This window comes from Microchirus variegatus, assembly GCF_963457635.1.
Source record: "Microchirus variegatus genome assembly, chromosome: 1".
Taxonomy (NCBI): Eukaryota; Metazoa; Chordata; class Actinopteri; order Pleuronectiformes; family Soleidae; genus Microchirus; species Microchirus variegatus.
In genome coordinates this window covers 13,996,056-14,017,318 of record NC_139802.1, presented here as the reverse complement: position 1 = coordinate 14,017,318, position 21,263 = coordinate 13,996,056, and the positions used below count along the sequence as shown (strand labels likewise).

Below are 21,263 nucleotides of genomic sequence, written 5' to 3'. Positions count from 1 at the left end.
TTAACAGGGACAGAGGGCAGGAGGACATTTATATTAAATCCAAGCACACTTCATTTACTGCCCTGAAATACAGATGCACATGAACTGTAGTACTCAGATTGGCTGATCATATGGCTAAGTGTGTCCCCTCATATAACCACACTTCAGAAAACCCCTGAACTATACATTCAGGATTTTAAATTATAACTTAGCTGTCAGACACACATGGATGGAGGGAGATTTGAATCAGAGCTGCAGTATATTTTGGACTCGTACAGAAATATGGAGGTGACTATGTAGTTTCCTGTTTCTAAAATCCCATAAACCAAGAGAATAAATACTGTTTTTCTTTCCAGCATGCAATGAATCACATTGCTGTTGCTTAATGAATGATAAAACCTCGATGCAGTCTTTGTGCGTGATGTAGTGTTGCCAGGGTAATAAAAGAGCTGCTGCAGATCATTCTCCCGTCACCCACATTAATAATATCCATGCCAACACTGTCAAACTAGACTCAAAAAGGGTAGAAAAGTGAAACTTGACAACCCAAAATGATGATCATGCCGAGTAGTGGCAGTGTTTGTACTTGGCCGTTTTCAGATACAAGATTAAATATCCCCAGAAACATGTGCTAAAAAGTCACACAGTAAGTGACATGTTATTTTGTTTAAAGGAATCTCACTCACAAAACACACCTATGTGTGTGTGAGGTTCCTTTCATTACAGTAACGTTACTTTGTGATGAATTGGTGTAATTTGCTTTCTGCTGTGCTGCGCTCCCTGAGCTTCTTCTTTCTTCTATTATGTATCCTCCAGTTGGTGTTTTGCTTGGTTTCCGAGAAAACTTGCTCCTCCTCAGAGAGTGGTTATTAACTTGTTTACTGAGAGTTGTACACAACTACTGCTGTGAAGAGCAAGATATTGTTTTTGTTTTTAGAACTTGGATTTTTTTTTCTACTAAAACTTGAAAAATAAAAAAAACAAAAACTTAAAAGTAGAGCTGCAAATTACGATTATTTTCGCAATCGATTAATGTGTTGATTATTTTCTTGATTCATGGAAAAATCGTTTGTCAGAAAACGTTGATCAGTGTTGTTCAAACCTAGAAATGATGATCTTGAATGTCTTGATTCAGTTTTAAGGATTTCTTTGTTATATGGAGCAAAGAAATGAAGAAAAGCTAAGTAGTAGTAGTCTCTTCTATTGTGTTTTTCCAAATGTCCTCTATTATTGTGATCTATGTTGAGTCCCTCTCCATGATTAATGCATAAGCTCCTATCAGAGCCTTGTCTCGATACATTTAGTGCAAGAAATCAAAAAAAAGCTCAAAAAGAAAATATCAAATACTCACAATCTCTCCCTCCTTCCCTCCAAAGTCAAGGAGCAGCATGCGAACTCCGTCGTCTGACGACGTCTTTAGTTTTTCGTAAGGGTAGGAGAGCAGCACTTTGGGTTTTGTAGGAGTGAGAGCTCCTCTCTCGGGTCCATTCTCCCAGTCTTCCAGTGTGGGGTCAGCATGCACAGAGAAACCCTGTTCATAGTGAATCACCAGCCGACACTCCTGACCCTGGTACCTACAACCTGGTGATGGACAGAGAGGATGTTTATTGTCTTTGATTGTTAACACAGACATTGTTAAGTCTTGTTGTTCTAACAAATATTTTCCTGCGTTAATAACAAAAAGTATTTAAATCACTGGTGTAGTGCACGTGTCAAACTCTCAGCCCAATTTGACACAATTGAAGAGATAATATGTTGTCTTTCCGTCATTGACACATTAATCAATACCACACATCAAGTTACCTCACCCGTCACAAATTGAAAAACACAGAGCCGGAACCAAGGGGGGTTATAAGGAGGCTCAGCCCCTCATTATATATTTTGCTCCCTCTCTTTTAGCTTAATACTTCTGGTTAAAATTCACAGCTAATTATTGGCTAAAATACATGTGATTAAAGGCCTGTACGTGCTGTTCTACTCAAATACAGTAGAGGACATCAGCTATATGTTCTTTTGTACTTTGAAAGCACACAAAAACACTCACACTTGTAGCTCATTAGCTTATAGAAATGTGAAAGACACTGGGTTTGATTTTTTGAGTGCAGGAGTAAACAGTAACTAGAAAATAGATCAGTAAAAAATATTCCTTAGTCTTGCTCCACAGGATTCTTTTCCGATTATTTTTTTTCTCTTCTGGAACATCTGCTTTGCATTTTAAGAGAAAAGGTAGACTATATCTAGACAGTCGTCCAATGTTGATATTTTGTCTTTCTCAGGCTATTCCATGGTGATTAAAATTATTTGTTTCTTTATTAAATCTATAAACCTGCTCTTTTCTGATTATTATTGTATTGAAGCGTTTTTTCAATTTCGGCCCCCTCTGTAATTGACATTGACAACCCTGTTGGAGTTATAGATATCTACCACATTCAACCTTAACCACCAAAACAAGAAACACAAAATTAATACTCATCTCGCACCCCAAGTCTGTTTTCTGGAGACATTGTGGTCATAGTAGACCAGGGTTTCTCATTCCTGGTCCTGGGGAGCCACTGTCCTGCATATTTTAGATGTTTCCCTGCTCAAACACACCTGATTCAAAGGGTCAGCTCATCAGTGAGCTCTGCTGAAGCGTGATCACGATCCATTTATTTGAATAAGGTGTGTTGGAGCAGGGAAAACACCTCAAACATGCAGGACAGTGGCTCCCCAGGACCAGGAGTGAGAAATAGAAATATGGATTTGTATGGATCACAAAAAAAACCAACATTAATCTTTTCATTTGAATGCAAATACGGTACACATTGTTATCTTTAAATGAATGTAAATTTCCATATGATATGGAGTAAGTTTGACATTTTCATGAAAATTAATTAATGTTTTCGCAGATCAGTTTGTCCCAGCCCAAGGCCGATCCCCAGGGGTTAAGAACCCCTTGCTATTGCGCATTAAGGGACTACAATGACAAGTGCGACGGGGGAGTTTTTATACTTTCCATTCATTTGATTTGAAGGAGAAGTAGGACCGTACATTTTCTGTGCTCTAATGGATTCCGTGCAGGCAAGATCACTGACTAAGATTAATGCATTATGTAAGTGAGCTCAGCTGGATGTTTCCTTTTGTGTATATGAATGACACACTAACAGCAGTCCTTTGCTTTGCATTACATGTGACAGCTGTACACGCACGCATGCACGCACGCACGCACGCACGCACGCACGCACGCACGCACGCACGCACGCACGCACGCACGCACACACACACACACACACACACACACACATAAAAGGAAAAACACTGACATGTTTTTGCAGTATTAGATTCTATTAATAATTTACTTGGACACATTCAATTAGAGAACAAAGTTTTGGATGTCAGTACGTACATTTTGATATTGAGTATTTAATCATGTTGAGCTCCTGGAGCTATATATTGCACTGGTGGTATGGCGTGATATATATTTTTAATACATCATTTCAGCTTTAATGAATCCTGGGCTAAGAGTTTGTAATAGTAATAATATTGGTGGTATGATGTGTGTGAAAGAAGAAGCATCCAAAAACACTACTTCTATTGTTTATTACATGCACGGAGCTAAAACTAATGTCCTGCAATACATCTTAAGTTTTTTCTCATTTGTATCAAAGAGGGTAGAACAATCAGTAGTAATCGGTAGAAATCACAACGCCGTATATTCTTAATGCTTCCCCTCATTAAAACGTATTGTTCCATTTTGTTGACGGTAATCTCCTATCTTACATCCATTATAATACATCAAGATTTGTGCACGCCACATCGCTTCACTAACTGCGGATAATGCATCACATTTTCGGGGACAGACTCTTCTCTTCATGCAGAGACCTACCTGCTGAAAGCAGGGAGTAATTTATCTGTTCTACCACTTTTCTGAGCACTTTGTGTCTCACTCGCTACTCTTCACAGCACGGGTCTTGCTAAAAAGCGCGAGTGAGAACTATCTTTATCTACTCCACCGGTTTACGCATTCACTTTCCTCTGCTTTAATGAAGAGCCTCTTTCGTCTCCTTCGACGCATTTATGCACATTTCTCAATGACGGCAGCGGCGCGAAAACCCCCGTGGCACACATGAAGGCCACATGCTGGAAACTTCATTCACCGCGTAAGCACCTCTCACTTGATGACATCCAATCTTCCAGGAAGTCTCTGTCCTTGTGACAAACAGAAGGGAGTTGTTATCTTTCCATTATTTGCCGACAGCCTGAGCAGGGCGTCTGTGTTTATGTGCGTATGTGTGACATGTATGGAGAGGAAAGTGCTGCACATGTGTGATACAGCGAGTGTGTGTACCTCTGTACAGGCAGAGATAGGGAGTGTATTTTCCAATCTGCACATACAGTATGTGAAATAAAAGACAAATGTGGACGCATATGCGAGACACAAAAACCAATACGTGTGTTTACATGTATATGTGTGTGTGCTCCCGTTTCTCCCGTCTACTCTGTCAAAACACACTAATCGCGCCATACACACCTAAATCCCTTCGGCTCGTCTAGAAAGGCGGGCGATTATGAGACACACGTTCGCGTCTGACTGTGAATAAACACAATTCACAAATGATTCTTTGTGAGTTTATTTCACCCACAGAGAAGAAAACTGAATGATTTGAGCTGTGCTGCAATGCAATGATTGTTTACTCGTCTTTTTTTTTTTTTTTGCACTTTGCAACCATGTTGTGTGGTTTTCACACTAAATTTATGACTCGGCTGATGGGACAGAGTAATAAAAAGCAAAGTACAATGAAGCTACTGAAACTACAAGGCTATAAAGCAAAGAGTCGACCGGTAATTGATTTTCAATTAGCACCAGTAGCAGTGAGCAAGGTACAGAAATTAGCCCCTGGATGACACTTTTCTAATCATGATAATTACGTTGCCATTTATACATGAACACACAACACATACATGTTTATGTAGATGTGTTCCAAGTCAGAGCCCAAAATCTGCAGGCACACTTGCAGAATTAAACTGCAGATTAACTTGTGAACCTCAGTGATTATAAACTTGAAACGTCAACTTGACGTCAAATTCATATTCATACAGGTGTATTGTAGGATTATTCATTTTCGGAAAAAAAATTTGCTAAAAAATACATCTGTTAAGTGGAGATTAGAATTTCTTTAGATTAGAGCTGAGTCTACCTCGAGCATGGGTTTCTGACTCTTTTATGTCAGGAGAGTATAAATGACTCATCTGAGACCTACTGTGATTTTATAGGGGTCATATTATATCCTATTTCTCCAAGTTAAACTAGTTCCCTGGTGTCCTAATGAACATGTCTGTGACATGCTTTGGGCAAAATACCATAAGGATGAAGCACCACAGCAGTTCAATCACCCTGCCAAAACAGCCCTGATCAGAACGCTCGGTTTAGTAGTATCTCTTTAGGTCCACCTTAAAAAAAAGTAAAACAAAACTTAAGTGACAGGAAATGTCATCAGTCACAGAGGCTACTGGGAGCTAACAGCAGTTAGCATTTGGAAAAGTGATCATTTGCAGGCTCTAGCAGGCACACTGCCGTCATATATAACATGTATCCACTGGACAGATAAATCCTCTGAGGCTGGAAGTTTGTGTAGGACTCTGTGCTGCACTGTGGAGCTAAGAATAGAACTTTTCGTGGACTTTCGGTTTTCGGATACCGTTGCCGTTACTCTCGCGTGTTTTACAGACAAATCGGAGCTCCACGAGACAACAATTCCAGGGATTTACTGTCTTGTGACGTCCCAGTGAGTGCGGAAGTCAACATCGCATGTTTTATCTCTTGTGCTTAGACTGAGGAGGACCACAAAAACATGAGTGAGTCATCTTTTTTCACACTCTGTCGACTGAAATGACATCCAGAGTCCAAAATATAAGGATTTAAATGATTAAAAAGTTGATTTTGCATAATGTGTCAGAAATTACATTAACGGAAAGTAAATTAGAAGGAATTTCTGTTAATCCAAATCTTGTGAGGTGTAATATTATTGGGATGATATAAGAGGACAATCATCAGTCAAATGGCACAACAATTGTGCTTTTGTCAGATCCAGGAATGAAAATTAGACATGAAACTCTACTCTTCTACCTGAGACCATTGATCTTTGGGGCAAGCCGGGTTTCCCACCACAAAACACACACACACAAAATAAAAGGGGCTTTTCAGGCTCCAACAAAAGCCCTTCTTTCTGCCTAACTGTGAGTGGACGAAACAGAAGGGGGAGAAAGTAGGGAGTGATAACACTGACAGATAGAGAGGATATGAATGAAAGGAGGTAAGGTGGGAAAGAGGGTGAAAACCTACTCTGTTACCATACCAACAAGTGGAAAACACCAAAAGGTTATTAGAGGACTAATATTTGCTTTAACTTTCTAATGACAAGAGCAGCAGGTAAAACTCTTCATAGTTTGAAACTGTGTCCCCACTGTGCTCAACTTCACAGTCACAGCAGGTGAACTGGTTAATGTTCCATAATCACCCAGATGAAATGGCTTTTTCTATGTGCTTCAAGTCACTTAACTGTTTATTTGTTCATTACCAATCCACCTCTAATTCAGAGAGAGAGAGAGCGCTGTTGTACTGAATATCAGCATGACTGTGATGCGGTGCTAGATATTCAGTACGACGTCAAGCGTGACATTGCTTTACAATAAATCTGTTCTATGCTCTCTTTTTAATAGTTGAACATTAGAACAGGTTATGTGGCTCTGCAAATAAAAATAGCTACAAACCCTGACCGACTTGACTGTTGCCCGTCAACACAAGCAATTTGCATCGTTTGAATGATGGGTTTCATTTCCTACTCTCTGCAACGTTTTAATGGACTTTCAGATCTGCGCGACAGAACATCCAGTTTTCATGTTCACGATGCATTATAAGTCGTCTTCTTACCGGCGATGCCCACTCACTTCCATGATCTCCCACGCTAATGTCACATAAGCTAACTGAAAAATCTACTTTTAATCATTTGAATCCTTATATTTGGGACTCTGGAGGCCCTATCAGTCGGCAAAGTGTGAAAAAAAATTACTCACTCATGTTTTTGCGGTCCTTCTCAGTCTAAGTACAGGAGATAAAACACAGTGTTGACTTCCACGCTCATTGGGACGTCAACAATGCGCTAAATTCCTGAAATAGTTGTCTCCCGGAGCCCCGATTTGTCCGTAAAACATGCGCGAGTGCTGGTGAGGGCAACGGTATCTGAAAACCCGAAGTCCGCGAAAAGTTCTATTCTTGGCTCCACAGTGCAGCACAGAGTTCTACACAAACTTACAGCCTCAGAGGATTTATCTGTCCAGTGGATACATGTTATATATGACGGCAATGTGCCTGCTAGAGCCTGCAAATTATCACTTTTCCAAATGCCAACTGCTGTTAGCTCCCAGTAGCCTCTCTCTGTCGCTGATGTCATTTCCTGTCCCTTAAGTTTCGTTTTACTTTATTTAAGGTGGACCTAAAGAGATACTATTAAACAGAGCGTTCTGAACAGGGCTGTTTTGGCAGGGTGATTGAACTGCTGTGGTGCTTCATCCTTATGGTATTTTGACCAAAGCATGTCACAGAGGGTTAGGGTTACCAGGTAACTTGGAGAAATAAGGTATAATATTGGACCTTTAATAGTTTATACAATGTTGTTGAAAATATCCTATATATAAACATAAACGTCATGATTGGTTACTGGAGTTTTTTTTTTTAACTTAACTAATGATGTGCAGCTCATTTTCTATCACATATTTTATACACATTCACACACTCAATAAGCATCTTGCACAAGAACACATAGGCACGTAGACTAGCAGAGCTGGGTGTCAAACCCACGAACTTCCAGTTGAAAGACAACTCACCCTACCACTGAGCTACTATCGCCCGTTGTGGTAAAATGTCACTAACATTATGTCTATCTTGCTAGGACGTGCACACTTCCTGTGTGAAAAACAGTTGAGACACAGACGCTTACTAATAGACAGAATGCGGCAGCGGCACAGGCATCCAGTGTGAACCAGGATGACACTATATATAGCGCTTCTCACCCAATCAAATGACTCGCTCGCACCCGGTCAGAACTATTTGTTGTATAGAAAGTTCTGCAGCTGCAGCATTAACAAGAAAAGCTGGAGTCCAGAGACACAATAAAGAGCACTAACGTTAAATATTTAAAGGGACAATATGTAGTATTTATGGGTTTATATAACCCAAAATCCACTTTTGTATACATATTATGTGCTCCTGCATTGTCTAGTCGCTGTATAATATGCTTTGTTTCATTTTCGTAGTGTTTCAAAAAGTCATTTAAAATAACATGGTCGCGGGCCGCGGTCGCATAGCCACTGTTAGCAGCGAGACGCCATGTTTCTGCCGGAGCCTGTAAGGACAAACGCGAGAGAACAAATCAAGCGTCTCTTTACTTGTAGCGGAAGTCCCGCCTCCTCTCTCTCCGCTTCGTCTGCTACGGCCGCGGTAGCTCGCCCTCTCCCTCGCCTCACGAACCTCATCTGCTGACACGGAGAAAGACAACGAGGACGACATTTGACCGGCTGAGGATACCGTAGCGCTCAGGGAAGGGAGGGGGTGAGCAGAGCAGCAGGTCTTTGTTGTAAATTTCAGCCTCTCCTCTAGATGTCACTATAAACTACTTACTTCCCCTTTAAAACATTTAATTATTTGTTCATTCACCATACAGGGAACAGAATGGGAACGAGAAAACAACACTGAATAGTTTCATTCCATTCATTCCAGTTCTGTTGAAAGACACAATTGGCCTTTGTAGCAAATGCATGTGCACAAGTTAATCTTTGAAACTGTGAACCTTAGTTCGAAATTTCAAAAAAATAACTACAAATGCATATGAGCTAGTTAATTTTATATGTGAAATGGAGACACCGTATGAACACTTATAGCGTTTAAAATAAACCATTGAGTTGCAAATGGAGCGGCAGTTGTCAGCAGGAGTGGTAATAAACGCTTATTACTTATCACAGGAGTTCACCGAACCTCTCATCAGGATGAAGAGCGCATGGAGGCACAGCAAGCGCCAGAAAAACTTCTCTAACCCTTTAGCGATGTTGCTTTTCAAACAATATTTTAAATATTAATAGTGCACACGATCAAGTGATTGATTTTTAATATTTATTTGCCGAGACACTACGAGCTGTAGTAGACGGGAAGGATTTAAAGCGTATGCATAAAAATAGCGTATTCCGTTCAACACAATCTCAGAAAGGTCACCATCGACATACTGTAATAATTAACTGTAACAACAGCTGGCCAAGCACTGGAGGAATTTGATTTCACATAAATTACTTCCAAACACCTCATACAAATATGGTACGTGATTGAGAGTTAATCTGTCTTCACAGCAAATCTTAATCATGAGCCTTGACCGTGAATCAACCACTGACGTGATTTATCAGAACGCTACACAAATGAAAAGGGCAGCAAGGTCAGTTCAATGACTATCGGAGTGGAAAGTGATGGGAAAAAAAAAGCTAAATATATGCATTGTCACCCTTTTCCATAGTGAAGGTGTAAATTACTTTCAAACTTCCATGACAATAAACCAGGGCTATGTGCTAACATCAATTTGTCAAAGAAAAGAAAAACTGAAAAATGTGCCAATGTTTTTTTGCATTAGAAATCAGCATTACATTAACATTTGCACACTAAATATTTTATGCAGCTGCGTGGATAGAGTAGTCTACATCTATAGTATGCAGTGGGGTAATAGTCGATTTCGTTTCAGCTTGTTATTATTAGGCATTTCCTGTTTTTTTCCAACTATAATGTGCCATTCCTCGTCTTTCTAGCATCCACTAGCTTTAAAATAGTAAATTATTTAAAGTGTAACTACTGTAAACCCTGTCTTCTGCAGCTAACCGCCCAATGGTTGATGTCAGTGTGTCAGGGTTTGGGCTGAGACCTGAGGGAGCTTTCTCCGTTATACAGTTCTAGCACTACTTGGCTTGACTCGACTCAATTTTTTTTGCTTTTCCATTAGGGATATTACCTAGTACCTAGTACTTTTTTAGTACCTGCTCTGGTGAGGTTCCAATCGAGCTGAGCCCATACTAAAATGTGATGTCACGACTGTCGGCCACTAATTGGTGAGAGAGTATCGTCACTGGAAGAGTCAGGAGCTTGACGTTCGACACAAGAAATTAACTGAAAAATGCTGAACTGTAAATCTGTTAAAAATACTTAAAAATCCTGAAAACATGCGTTAATCTCCAACATTTAGCAAAGCACTGTCTAAAATCGCAATATTTAACAACCCATTGGGCTGTATTTCAGTACAGTGACCGTGTCAGACGAAGTTGTACTCACGATTCAGTAAAGTAGTCTTTTAAATGAACCGTTTCTAATGATTCTATTATAGCGAAAACAACCGCTTTGCTCATCACTAGTTTGTGTGTTTGTGTCGCGTGGGATTATGTATAATTTTCAATACTTTCACACTAAATAGTGAAGATTTGAACCTGGATCAACAAATGACATTACAAGACACCCATATACAAAAGGTGCTTTAGATGTTTAGTTGTTCTTTAAGGTGATTGAGTATAAAGTCAGTCTCCTTCTCAGACCAAAAACACAACACCCTAATGTTCTCTGGGTCATCTTCTTGTAGATGTACTGATTAACTGAAAATAAATGATAATGTTGCTCTGTACCTGCTGAATTCCCCATTAAAATCAGACGGGACAATGGCATACAGCCCAAGTACACACCCTTAAATTCTGTATGTATAGCAATTTGCACTGTGGTTGGAAACCTCCTTACGAGCCCACATGCCATTAGCCAACCCCTAAAAGCTTAATTTCTGAATTTGCGATGAAAGTAGATGAAAGATGAAAGTCACACTGATGTACATGTCAATGGTGTGGTCGCTCAAAAAGCCTCCAGTTGAGTGTGTGACTGTTCGCAAACATATTTGTTGGCAAAGTGGTCGTGTGATGTGTTAACAGTGTGTTCCTGTTGTCCCTCAAGCTTCCAAAAATAAATCAATTTAACCGAGATTAAGCTTTTATCTGTTCATTCTCCTGCGACTTTTAAGGTGCGATGTCAATACTTAGCCGAGAGTTTCAGTCTAGACAACATTTGGTCACAGGATTAAATACGATGTCCTTCTGTCATTCACATTTCCCAGTACACAACCGTGACATAGGAAATCTGATTTTTCTATCACACACCTCGCCTGTGTCGAGTGTAAATCACTCTGTGCTGACGTGGATGAAGCCCTCGCTGAAGCCTCGCAGCGTGACATTTAAACCTAGATCGGGGCGTAGATGTGATTTAGCGGAGTTTTAACAAGAGTTTGGCGTCGATAAACCCTGACAAGATAGTTGTAGTTTTGAGGTCGTGCGGCATGCGGTGCTGGATACACTGCTGTTTCATGTGTGAGTGGAGTTTGAAAGTGAAAACTTTGGCATGGTGTTATCATAGATGGAGAGAGACAGGGGACTCGGGGGAGATGTGCAGTTCCAGGGACATTCTGTGCTTAGAGATGGAGGGCGCCAAGGGGAAAAAGAAGGTGGGAGGTACTCTGCTGGAATTCCCTGGACGACTGATACCCAGTGCTACAGACACGCACGCACACGCACACACACACACACACACACACACACACACACACACACACACTAGAATAGCATTCCTTTCTATAAATAGCAAGTGCTTTGTCTACATCTTCCATATGGCTGTCAAATTAGCTCACAAACCCTCCAGAGTCTCAGTGGATGTTGGAGTCTGTGTTTGTGCCTGGCTATATTTTGCTTTTTGCACTAGACTAAGGCCCCGTCCCAATACCTCCCCTAACCCTCAGTTTTTGCCCTAACCCTAAATTTTTTCTCGTGTAGGGGGGGAGGAAGGGAGAGTGCGATTTTGCCCTTATACTCAACACTCTAAATGTAGTGAGCTCTGATGCGGGCTTTAAACGTAGTGGAAGATGAAATTACCCACGATGCTTTGCAAATTCAGCGAGCCGGCTGATTTTTTTCAACAAAGATGGCGGCCACATCTGCAGAGGAACAATTTCGTTGTAAGTATATTTTTCGCAAATAAGGTTACACGTTACAATGTCGAAATGTGTTGGAATATGTTGGTTTGATATACATCCAGAGGACCGTTGAGCTTTGAACACTAATAAGCCAGCAAGCTAGCGGCTATTTGCCGAGTGCTTCGAGAGAGTAGTAGAATGCTCCACGGGTAGAATTGTCAACATGTGACGTAGGTTACGTTCACTACGCTAATTTGCATATAGTGGTGTCCCAATTCCATAGAGAAGCCACTTCCCTCAACGAGGGGAATTTACGGTTGAGGTCACTCCAAACCAAGTGGATTAATTTTTCTGCAGCACGCCTGCCCCTGCTCAGTCCACTTGAACCACAAACTGGCCCATGGCCATCTTCCCTGTTACTTATGTTCATGCGTTACATGTGGGCACTCACTTGTACTGACTTCTTTGATCATCTCAGCTGAGGCGTGACATCCGGTTACTATGTGTCTGGTCCACAGGGACAGGTCCTTGTTTGTCTCCACCCGGAACAGGTATGTCTCGATGCCGAGTCGTGTGCCGGTCCTAGTGGCAAAGAACAGCTCGGTGCCAGAGTGAGGAGATCCCAGGTCAGGACCAGAGTGAACCAGGCTGAAACAAAAGAAGCCTTTACTGTATGTAAATACACAACTTTTTTTCTTTTTTTTTTAAAATCAGTATCTTGTCGTGTCAAAGCATTTTCAATCATAAGAAATGAGACTTCTAACTTTCTAAAGATAACTATTTTTTTCTTTCCCATGTCTTTTCTTCACTTCCATGGTTTCACAAACAATGGATCAAGAAGCAAAACATTTTGTTTACCGGGCCAGTGAAAAGGAAGACTTACAGGCCAAAACAATAGCAGTGACTTAACAAGATCTAAAACTAGACTAAAAGTCTGCTGCAGGAGGATGTTATATTTTACATTTGCTAAATGTCCAAACCTAAAGTGATACTGTAGCACAAGTTAAAGCTCAGGGAAAATCACGTCTCCCTGAAACATGTTGGCCTAAAATGTTAAAGCGTTGAGTGATAGTTCAGGTTTTTTGAAGTGTGGTCGTATGAGGTTCTGACACGTTGTCAGCACTGACTTCATCTCACTCCCTGCACCAAATTCTACAGAGAAAATCAGTGACTTTACATCAGTGCAGAGATGAGTTGTCAATCCACTGCTGCCTCCATCAGTCAGTTCATGTGTATGTGTATGTGTATGTGTGTTACAGCATCTCCTATGTCTCTGTGAGCTACTTTTCTTTTCTATATCCTTTAGTGCCTGAGTTTGAGATTGCAAAGGTTTTAATTGGTAAATAAAGTAGAAAAGACATAATGTTTCATAGACTTAGGCAGGGGAAGATTTTATTAAGTGACCCTTTAGTTATAATCTAAAATTGTTGTTCCTTAGTCCTTGTTAATGGCAATCTTTTTCATTTCAAAAACTATAATTAGTAACTATTGCCAATACATTTTATTATAAATGTTATTTATTATATTTGTACTTACAGTATCTATGCTATGCGTGTTGTGGATGTCTGTGCATACAGTGTTGGACCTACCGTGTCGCTAACAGTGGATATGTGTGTGCTGGATCCTGCCAGGCCTCTTTGCCTCGAGGTAAACTGTCGTAGAGCAACAGGTCCTTCTCTGTCACGGCCAGCAGCACGGGCCTCCAGCTCTGCTTCTCACTCTCTGTCTGCAACACATAAACAGTCAGACATGATTGCTGTCCCTATCCAACCATTGCCAGCAAGTATTTGCGATGTGCAAATGTGCAAAGGAACTGCACTATTTGAATAAGGGAAAGAAAGAAAACAAAGCTGGCTGTGATGTTTGGAAATATTGCACTGTTAAAGTAAATTATTAAGTTATAACTCAAATAATAATTATTGAGTATTAAATATTTTTCAAATATTTTATAATAACATCAATAGATAAAGCTAATAAACTAAAGGGCTGGTCATGAATTTCAGTTAATTACACAAGGCTGCTGAATTTAAATTTGAATCAAGCACAACCTCAGTTACTCTGCCTCTATGCCCTCTTGTATTTATCACAAATACTGATTTTGTGAGTAGGATTTTAGATAAAAGCAGGTCTTGCATCAGAGATAACAATGCTTGCGCGCAACCTGGTTGCTTCATGGGTCTGATGTTGCGTCAGATGGAGGAATAGCATGTCAGTTTAATATGTACAAGACGGCTTGTATACCCAGAGGGCGTGCACAAGTCTTCCCCTCTCGACTTAATCTCTGACTCAGTGTGCAAACAATATTTCCATTATTTATTTTCCATTCTGCGAGGCTCTCAAGGAAAACCTAAAAATAAAGATGGCTCGTGTGCAGGTGCAGCTTTCACTACGTTTGCTGTGCCCTCTCGCCCACCCATTATTCCTAATGAGCAAACCCTTCACTTTCCCTTCACATGCTGTTAATCTCTTTACTCACAGAGAACACACACACACACACTTTTCATTTCACAATGCTCCATAAATATTCTCATTATGAGAGCTTATCTGCAGCCCAGCCATTGGAATTCTAAGCCGCTCTTTGAAGTTCAGCCTCAGCCAATCACACCACGGGATTTAGAGGGTCAAGAGTCGGCTTTTTAACATGATGAGAATATGTTGCTAAGTGACAGTATTGTCATGCATTTTGTAGGATGAGATCTTGTCAAATTCAAAAGGACTAAATTAGTGTATGTGTGTGTGTGTGTTTGCACAGGTGTGTCATGTGTGCAATGAGTGAAGCTGTAGGTGAAAACGTGCTTGTGTGAATTTCAAGAATGTGTGCATCTGCGTGTACAGTAGATATGCTCAAGGCAAAAATAGGTACACACACCCACACGCACACACGTTTGCATAGGTATTCTTGTTCGGACACTTTAGTCAGAGTCAGAGTCTAATCGAAACCTTATTCCTTCTCTTAAAGTGACCCATGACATCGGAAACAACATTTTACTGCTTTAAATTATTATGTTTGTTTCTCTCCAAAGCCAATATATCATTCAGATTAGGGATGTGAATCTGTATCGGTCAAAATCACTGGATCGGATATCAGACGGATAAAAATACAATTCAAAAATCTTGTCTTGCACCCCAAAAAAGTAATGTTTGTGCTGTTTTGTCTTCTTTTTTGGGAGAACAATATTTGTTGCACACACTCTTAGAAATAAGGGTTCCAAAAGAGTCCTTCTACAAGGGCTGAGGTTCTACCTGGAACCACTTGCTTCTGAAAAACCCTTTCCCGAAGAAAGGGTTTTTCAAGTGTTCTTGGTAACACTAATGGTTCCAGTAAGAACCATTTTGATCCAGAGGACCCTTTGAAACCCCTTTCCTAAATAAAAGGTTTAAAAGGTTTCTTGGTGGAACCTTTATAAAAAGGTTCTACCTGGAGCCAAAAAGGGTTCTCCTATGAGGACAAGCCGAAGAACCTTATAAGGTTCTACTTAGCACTTTTATTTCTAAGAGTGCAGTTGGAGAATTATGTCTTTGAACACACTCAGCACAAATGTGTCATTTCATAGTCCATAAAAGGTTTCAAATGACTATATGAGACTAATATCGGTATTGGTGGATACGTGAGTTTCTGATATCGTATCGTCCCATCGCCAATTCAGATGTATCAACTTTTCTCTAGTCTTTTGCTGGTCTTTTCCGCTTCCTCCACAACAGACAGTAGTCCGTCTTCCATGTGTAGCTTTATTGTCTATTGGCCACTATAAAAGATGTCCCTTGCAGCCCATTTAAATTAGAAATACATATGTGGAAGCTAATAGCATCTCATGAAGACTTTAACTATATCCAGAACATGAATGCCTAAACACTAATCTTAAAATGAGGTTCTGCCTCAATGGGACCCGTCTTTGGTCCCAGTAGACACAATGTCAGTGCATTTTCATTTGTACATGATGAATCCCATACTTGTAGCAACCACATCCACATTCGTCACATAAAAGCAAATGGAAAGAAAGAGGTGTCTGTGTGTTGCTGCATCTGTCTCTCTCTCTGGCACGCACGCACGCACACACACACGCACACACACGTACCTTCCCCGCCAGCCATCCCAGGTGTCGTATCTCTTTGCTGCCAACACCTATCCTGGCTGTATTCTGGATAACCTCTGCCAGTGCCCGCTGTGGTGGGATGACATTTTTTTGAGGGGTAGATAATCATTCAGGATGCATTAGACTCAGAGCAGCTCTACAGGAGCTTAATCCTTGAAATGTTTAATTCCAGTGGTCACACTAAATCATTAGACTCATTTTCAAAAATATGATCATTATTAGTCGCATTGAAAGACAGACCTGTGCCAGTGTGGATGTGACAAAGTGAATGGCGGCGAACCAAGTCAGGGCCGAGGGTTGGTCTGGGCACCGCAGCACCACAGTGTGTCTGGCGTCGGGAGAGTGTAGCTCCAGTTGTCTGGAAGAGAGGATAAGAAGAGTTCAAACGGCTCCAACGTCAGCTAGGTTTTCTAAAACTTATGCGGTTCACAAACTTGGATGAATACATTTCATTCGGAATATTGAAAATGTATAACGAGCCCTATCAAGCAGACCCATGTTGACTCAATTTAGTCTTACCTCATAGTTTTGGAAGCCACGTTCACTCAGTTTGTCTCATTCTCACTCACTCAGGACGGGCACTCGCTCAGAACAACATAATGAAGTTCATTTTAATTTGTGTTTAGTCAAATCAGTGCGTCCTCTGAGGGCTATATGACACAGTACAGTCTGAATTTCCATAAGTAATCTGCTTATATAATATGGGGTATTTCTGGCCTAGAGAAAAATGCATTTAGGATCCTGAATAGCTCTTTGATTGTGTTCTCAGTGAATATGAATTTTAAGAAGGTGCATGTGGCAGCCTTTACAGAGCATAATGCAGTGTACTGCTGCTTCATACTGTAGCATCAAAACAACCAGTGTCTACATCTGCATATTCTGTACAGGTATGCAAAAGAAAATTACAGTAAATTAGATATAAAAAAAAGGGCCAGAAAAGATGATAAACACGAGGTTGTGGTATTGTCAGTAAATGGTAAATGATTTGTATTTATGTAGCACTTTTCTAGTCTCGATGACCACTCAAAGCTACTTTGCACTACAGCTTTGCCATTCACCTATTCACACCTATTGACAGCAGTAAAGACTGAGACATTTTTAGACCATCATATTCATATAGAGACAAAAAAAAACATTCAACCATTCACTCTCCAGATCACACATAATATATATATATATATATATATATATATATATATACATATACATATACATGTTACTTATGACAAGCCAGCATAGTTAAAGTGTTTTTTTATTTTGGTGATAAAGTGCCAAAGTGCCTCGCATAAAAGTGCTGAGTATTTAATGCTGAAGTGCGAGTTTCCAAGGTGCTCATAATATCGCACATTGTTCTCATTGCACATGGTTTTAAAGTGCAGTTACACAAAGCCCTATGACACAAGACCCATTTGAATGGTAGACTTCATGGATGTCGATGTAAGTACCATTACACAACAGAAGTAGGCTACATTGGGGCGAATGCAGATGTGACATTCTGGCTTGCTCGTAGTCATTGTCATGGTTTCAAAAACAACGACAGCTTTCAAGTCATAGTCATAATATCGGAGGACATGAACACACTAGTAAGTGAAACGCTGCAGTCAGTAAAACCAGCTGCAGGAAAACCCAACGCAGATCCTGTTAAAACTCAACATGTGAATGAAAATGCGCTGACCCACTGAGTTTGCCAACAACTCTGAAATAATCTGTGCCCAGGTGGTCTTACCCTGCGAACATGCTGTTTTTGCAGGCTTCTTTATTCACACACACACACACACACACACTGGGGACCAGGAAAAACCCCAGTAATGTGATGAATCTGCACTTCTGTGAGCCATCAGAGGTGGGAGAGACCGACTCTACATCAGCTCTAGGTGTGTCGCTCTGGGGTAAAAATAGAAGTGGTGTATGTATAAAGCGTGTTGATTAAGGACAGACGGGGCTGCGACACCAAGACCAGATGTGCGTTCTGTGCAGAAAGATCTTTAAGGACTGAACCATTCTGACTCCCATGACTTATTTACCAACATGTGGAGTGAAACTGACGCAGGCATGACCGACTGCATATGAAGTAGATGACGTGTTTATAAATCAAATGTCGTCTGGTCCCGCCTCTAAAGATCGCATCCTTTAAACTGGTCAAAGGACTGCGGTTCTAACAGGATTATCCCCCACATACAGGAAATATGAATTCAAGTTGCAACACAGCAGGCGTCGTTGTATATAATAAATAAAATAATACAAAACACATGTCTCTCCGAGTTTAGCTTTTCAATATTTGTAAGAGAGAAGCAGAAAAGCAGCACAGATGGGCTCCAGCTGCTTTCAAGTCTTTTGGAATCAAACAAGTCTAAGATCTCGAGTCAAAACAAGACTTAACTCAAGTCTTAAATCTTTAACGCCGTACTAAGGAAAACTGCAAGTCAGCTGCAAGTCTATTTAGATATGAACTATAAATATTATGATTTGAAAAAAAAAAAAAAGTATCCAAAGTTGTGTAACAGCAGTCTTTGTAGTTTTGTGTTTGCATGGGAAAATCCCTTACGATGATAATTAAATACCTAAGGTTTGTAGCTATGCAAGGCAAACTCATGCTGAAGCAAACTCAATTTCATAGATGCACATAAAAAAAAAAAATCATGATTTGATGATCAGCAGATTCGTTATTGGCGACTATTCTGAGCGTCTGCTCTCATCTTTGAGTTTTGAACTGCAGCTCAGACACAACAATTTCTTTGAAAATGTCACATGTATATTAATATAGTGAACAAAACAATCAACAGATCACTCATTACTACAGTTAATCCTGATATGCACCACGTACAAATGTAATCACTGATTCATCATCTAAGCACATATATTTGTGTGACATTTTCGAGCCTGTGATGCCATCATTATTTTTGAAATGTCACAAAACCTGGTGCCGCAGTTTCCACAGGTTGATTTAAATTATCTGGTTTCTGTCGTCTATAATCCCTTAGACATTTACAAGTAAGTAAACCTATAGATTAAGCCTTGTATCAGGTCAACAGTCAGTCCACAGCTCTGACTCCAATACAAGGTCTCATTCCTCCAACTCGAGGTAGACCAATATGGGTTTCTGTCCAATGTTTTTAGAAATAAAGGAAGTAGATGGCGAGTAATTTATTTTTTTCGTTTGCCCATATATTGAGTTGATTTTTCCTTTCCCCCTCAATATGTACATATAACTTTTAATAATAACAAGTAAGAGTTAAGTAAGAAATATTGCTCAACTCCAGTAACCAGTCATTATGTTTATGTTTATATACAGGATATTTTCAACTTTCAAGTTCCCATATTATACCCTATTTCTCCAAGTTAAACTAGTTCCCTGGTGTCCTAATGAATATGTCTGTGACATGCTTTGGTCAAAATACCACGAGGATGAAGCACCACAGCAGTTCAATCACCCTGCCAAAACAGCCCTGTTCAGAACACTCGGTTTAGTAGTATCTCTTCAGGACCACCTTCAAAAAAAAAAGTAAAACAAAACTTAAGGGACAGGAAATGACATCATCCATAGAGGCTACTGGGAGCTAACAGCAGTTAGCATTTGGAAAAGTGATCATTTGCAGGCTCTAGCAGGCACATTGCCGTCATATATGACATGTATCAACTGGACAGATAAATCCTCTGAGACAGGAAGTTTGTGCAGGACTCTGTGCTGCACTGTGGAGCCAATAATAGAACTAGAATGTCGTTGCCCTCGCCAGCACTCTGACATGTTTTACGGACAAAGCGGAGCTCCACGAGACAACAATTCCAGCAATTTAGCGTCTTGTGACGTCCCAATGAGTGCGGAAGTCAACATCGCGTGTTTTATCTCCTGTACTTAGACTGAGGAGGACCACAGAAACATGGGTGAGTCATCTTTTTTCACACTTTGGTGACTGGTAGGGCCTCCAGAGTCCCAAAGATAAGGATTTAAATGATTAAAGTTGATTTTGCATAATATGGGACCTTTAAATGCATTAAACAGGTCATTAAAAACTAAAACTTTTAGATGAAAAAAATTAGTTCTTGTAACATTTATGAAGTTTCAGAGTACAATTTTAAACAATACGCTGATTAACTTAATAACTGTTCAATGATAAATATTGGCCCAATTGGTAAAGTGGATAAAGATATTTCTACAGGCATAGTTACAGCTGGACTGTGTGTACTGTTAAAACGAGTTTCATCTGTCCTCATCTACTCTATTATGTAAAGATGAAGAGTCTTAAAATAATCCTAGAGCTTTGTCTCTTTGCTCACATTGCTCAAAACATAGTTTAAACAACGCCTGACGCCATGAGCAGATAAACCCTCTGAAACGTTGCCCAAAGTCTGGTTTATTGTAAGTGTCACATAACATGGAGTCCTTTCAAATGTTTTACTTCTGAATGCAAAGTAAGAACACTTTCTGGCATAGCTGTGACAATGTGACACCTGTTTTAAAGTTTCACGGACACAGATAGACACAGTCAACTACATTCCCACTTGGATGCCCTCCCATTCCAACATTTATAAAATATTTACTAGTGAGTCAAAGGGGAATTTGTCCTCTCTCCAGGAAGGGAAGTAACTATATATATATATATATATATATATATATATATATATATATATATATATATATATAAACACACACTGGTCAAAGTCAGATGCTGAGAACTTTATGTGTGTCTGTCACTCAGCCCTTTAAGGTATAGTAGGTAGGATTTTTGTAAATCAAGTGAAATGAGAAAATGACACTTCTGTGCCTACAGTGGAGTTGTTAATGTTGGCTACACAAGAATCCTGCCTACTGCAGCTTTAATCAAACCACCAAACAGTCTTGTCTTTGGCTGACCATTAAAGTCAAAGTTATGGCTTTTGAAGTGAATGTTCAACCACACAGCTTTGTTAATACATCATCTGGGATTTATGACTTTGCAGCTCAACGTTTCACCAGTTTGTGGGCATTTGGCTGACTCTATGACTTAAATCCACAGCAGACATACATGCACTGTATATCTAATGTCTGATTCCAGCCATGTCCTTTTCAAATTCTTTAAATCGACCAAAACTTTTGTCAAACATATTCAGTTTGAGCTGCACTATTTATTTATTTTTAAAATCTTTTTCCACCTCTCCACCATGTTCAAGGTGCTCATGAATAGAGGTGAACAAATCTCACCCC

General features: G+C 40.0%; 1 protein-coding gene across 1 annotated transcript in view; it reads right to left on the bottom strand.

Moving 5' to 3' along the window:
* Positions 1-21,263, bottom strand: part of sntb1 (syntrophin, basic 1) — a 46,490-nt gene that overhangs the window by 2,115 nt on the left and 23,112 nt on the right. Inside the window, exons 3-7 of the mRNA XM_083893392.1 lie at positions 16,322-16,439; positions 16,064-16,150; positions 13,577-13,713; positions 12,439-12,635; positions 1,331-1,560 (exon numbers count right to left, since the gene is read on the bottom strand). Coding sequence (XP_083749518.1) covers positions 1,331-1,560; positions 12,439-12,635; positions 13,577-13,713; positions 16,064-16,150; positions 16,322-16,439 — 769 coding nt within the window. The remainder of the gene's footprint in view (positions 1-1,330; positions 1,561-12,438; positions 12,636-13,576; positions 13,714-16,063; positions 16,151-16,321; positions 16,440-21,263) is intronic.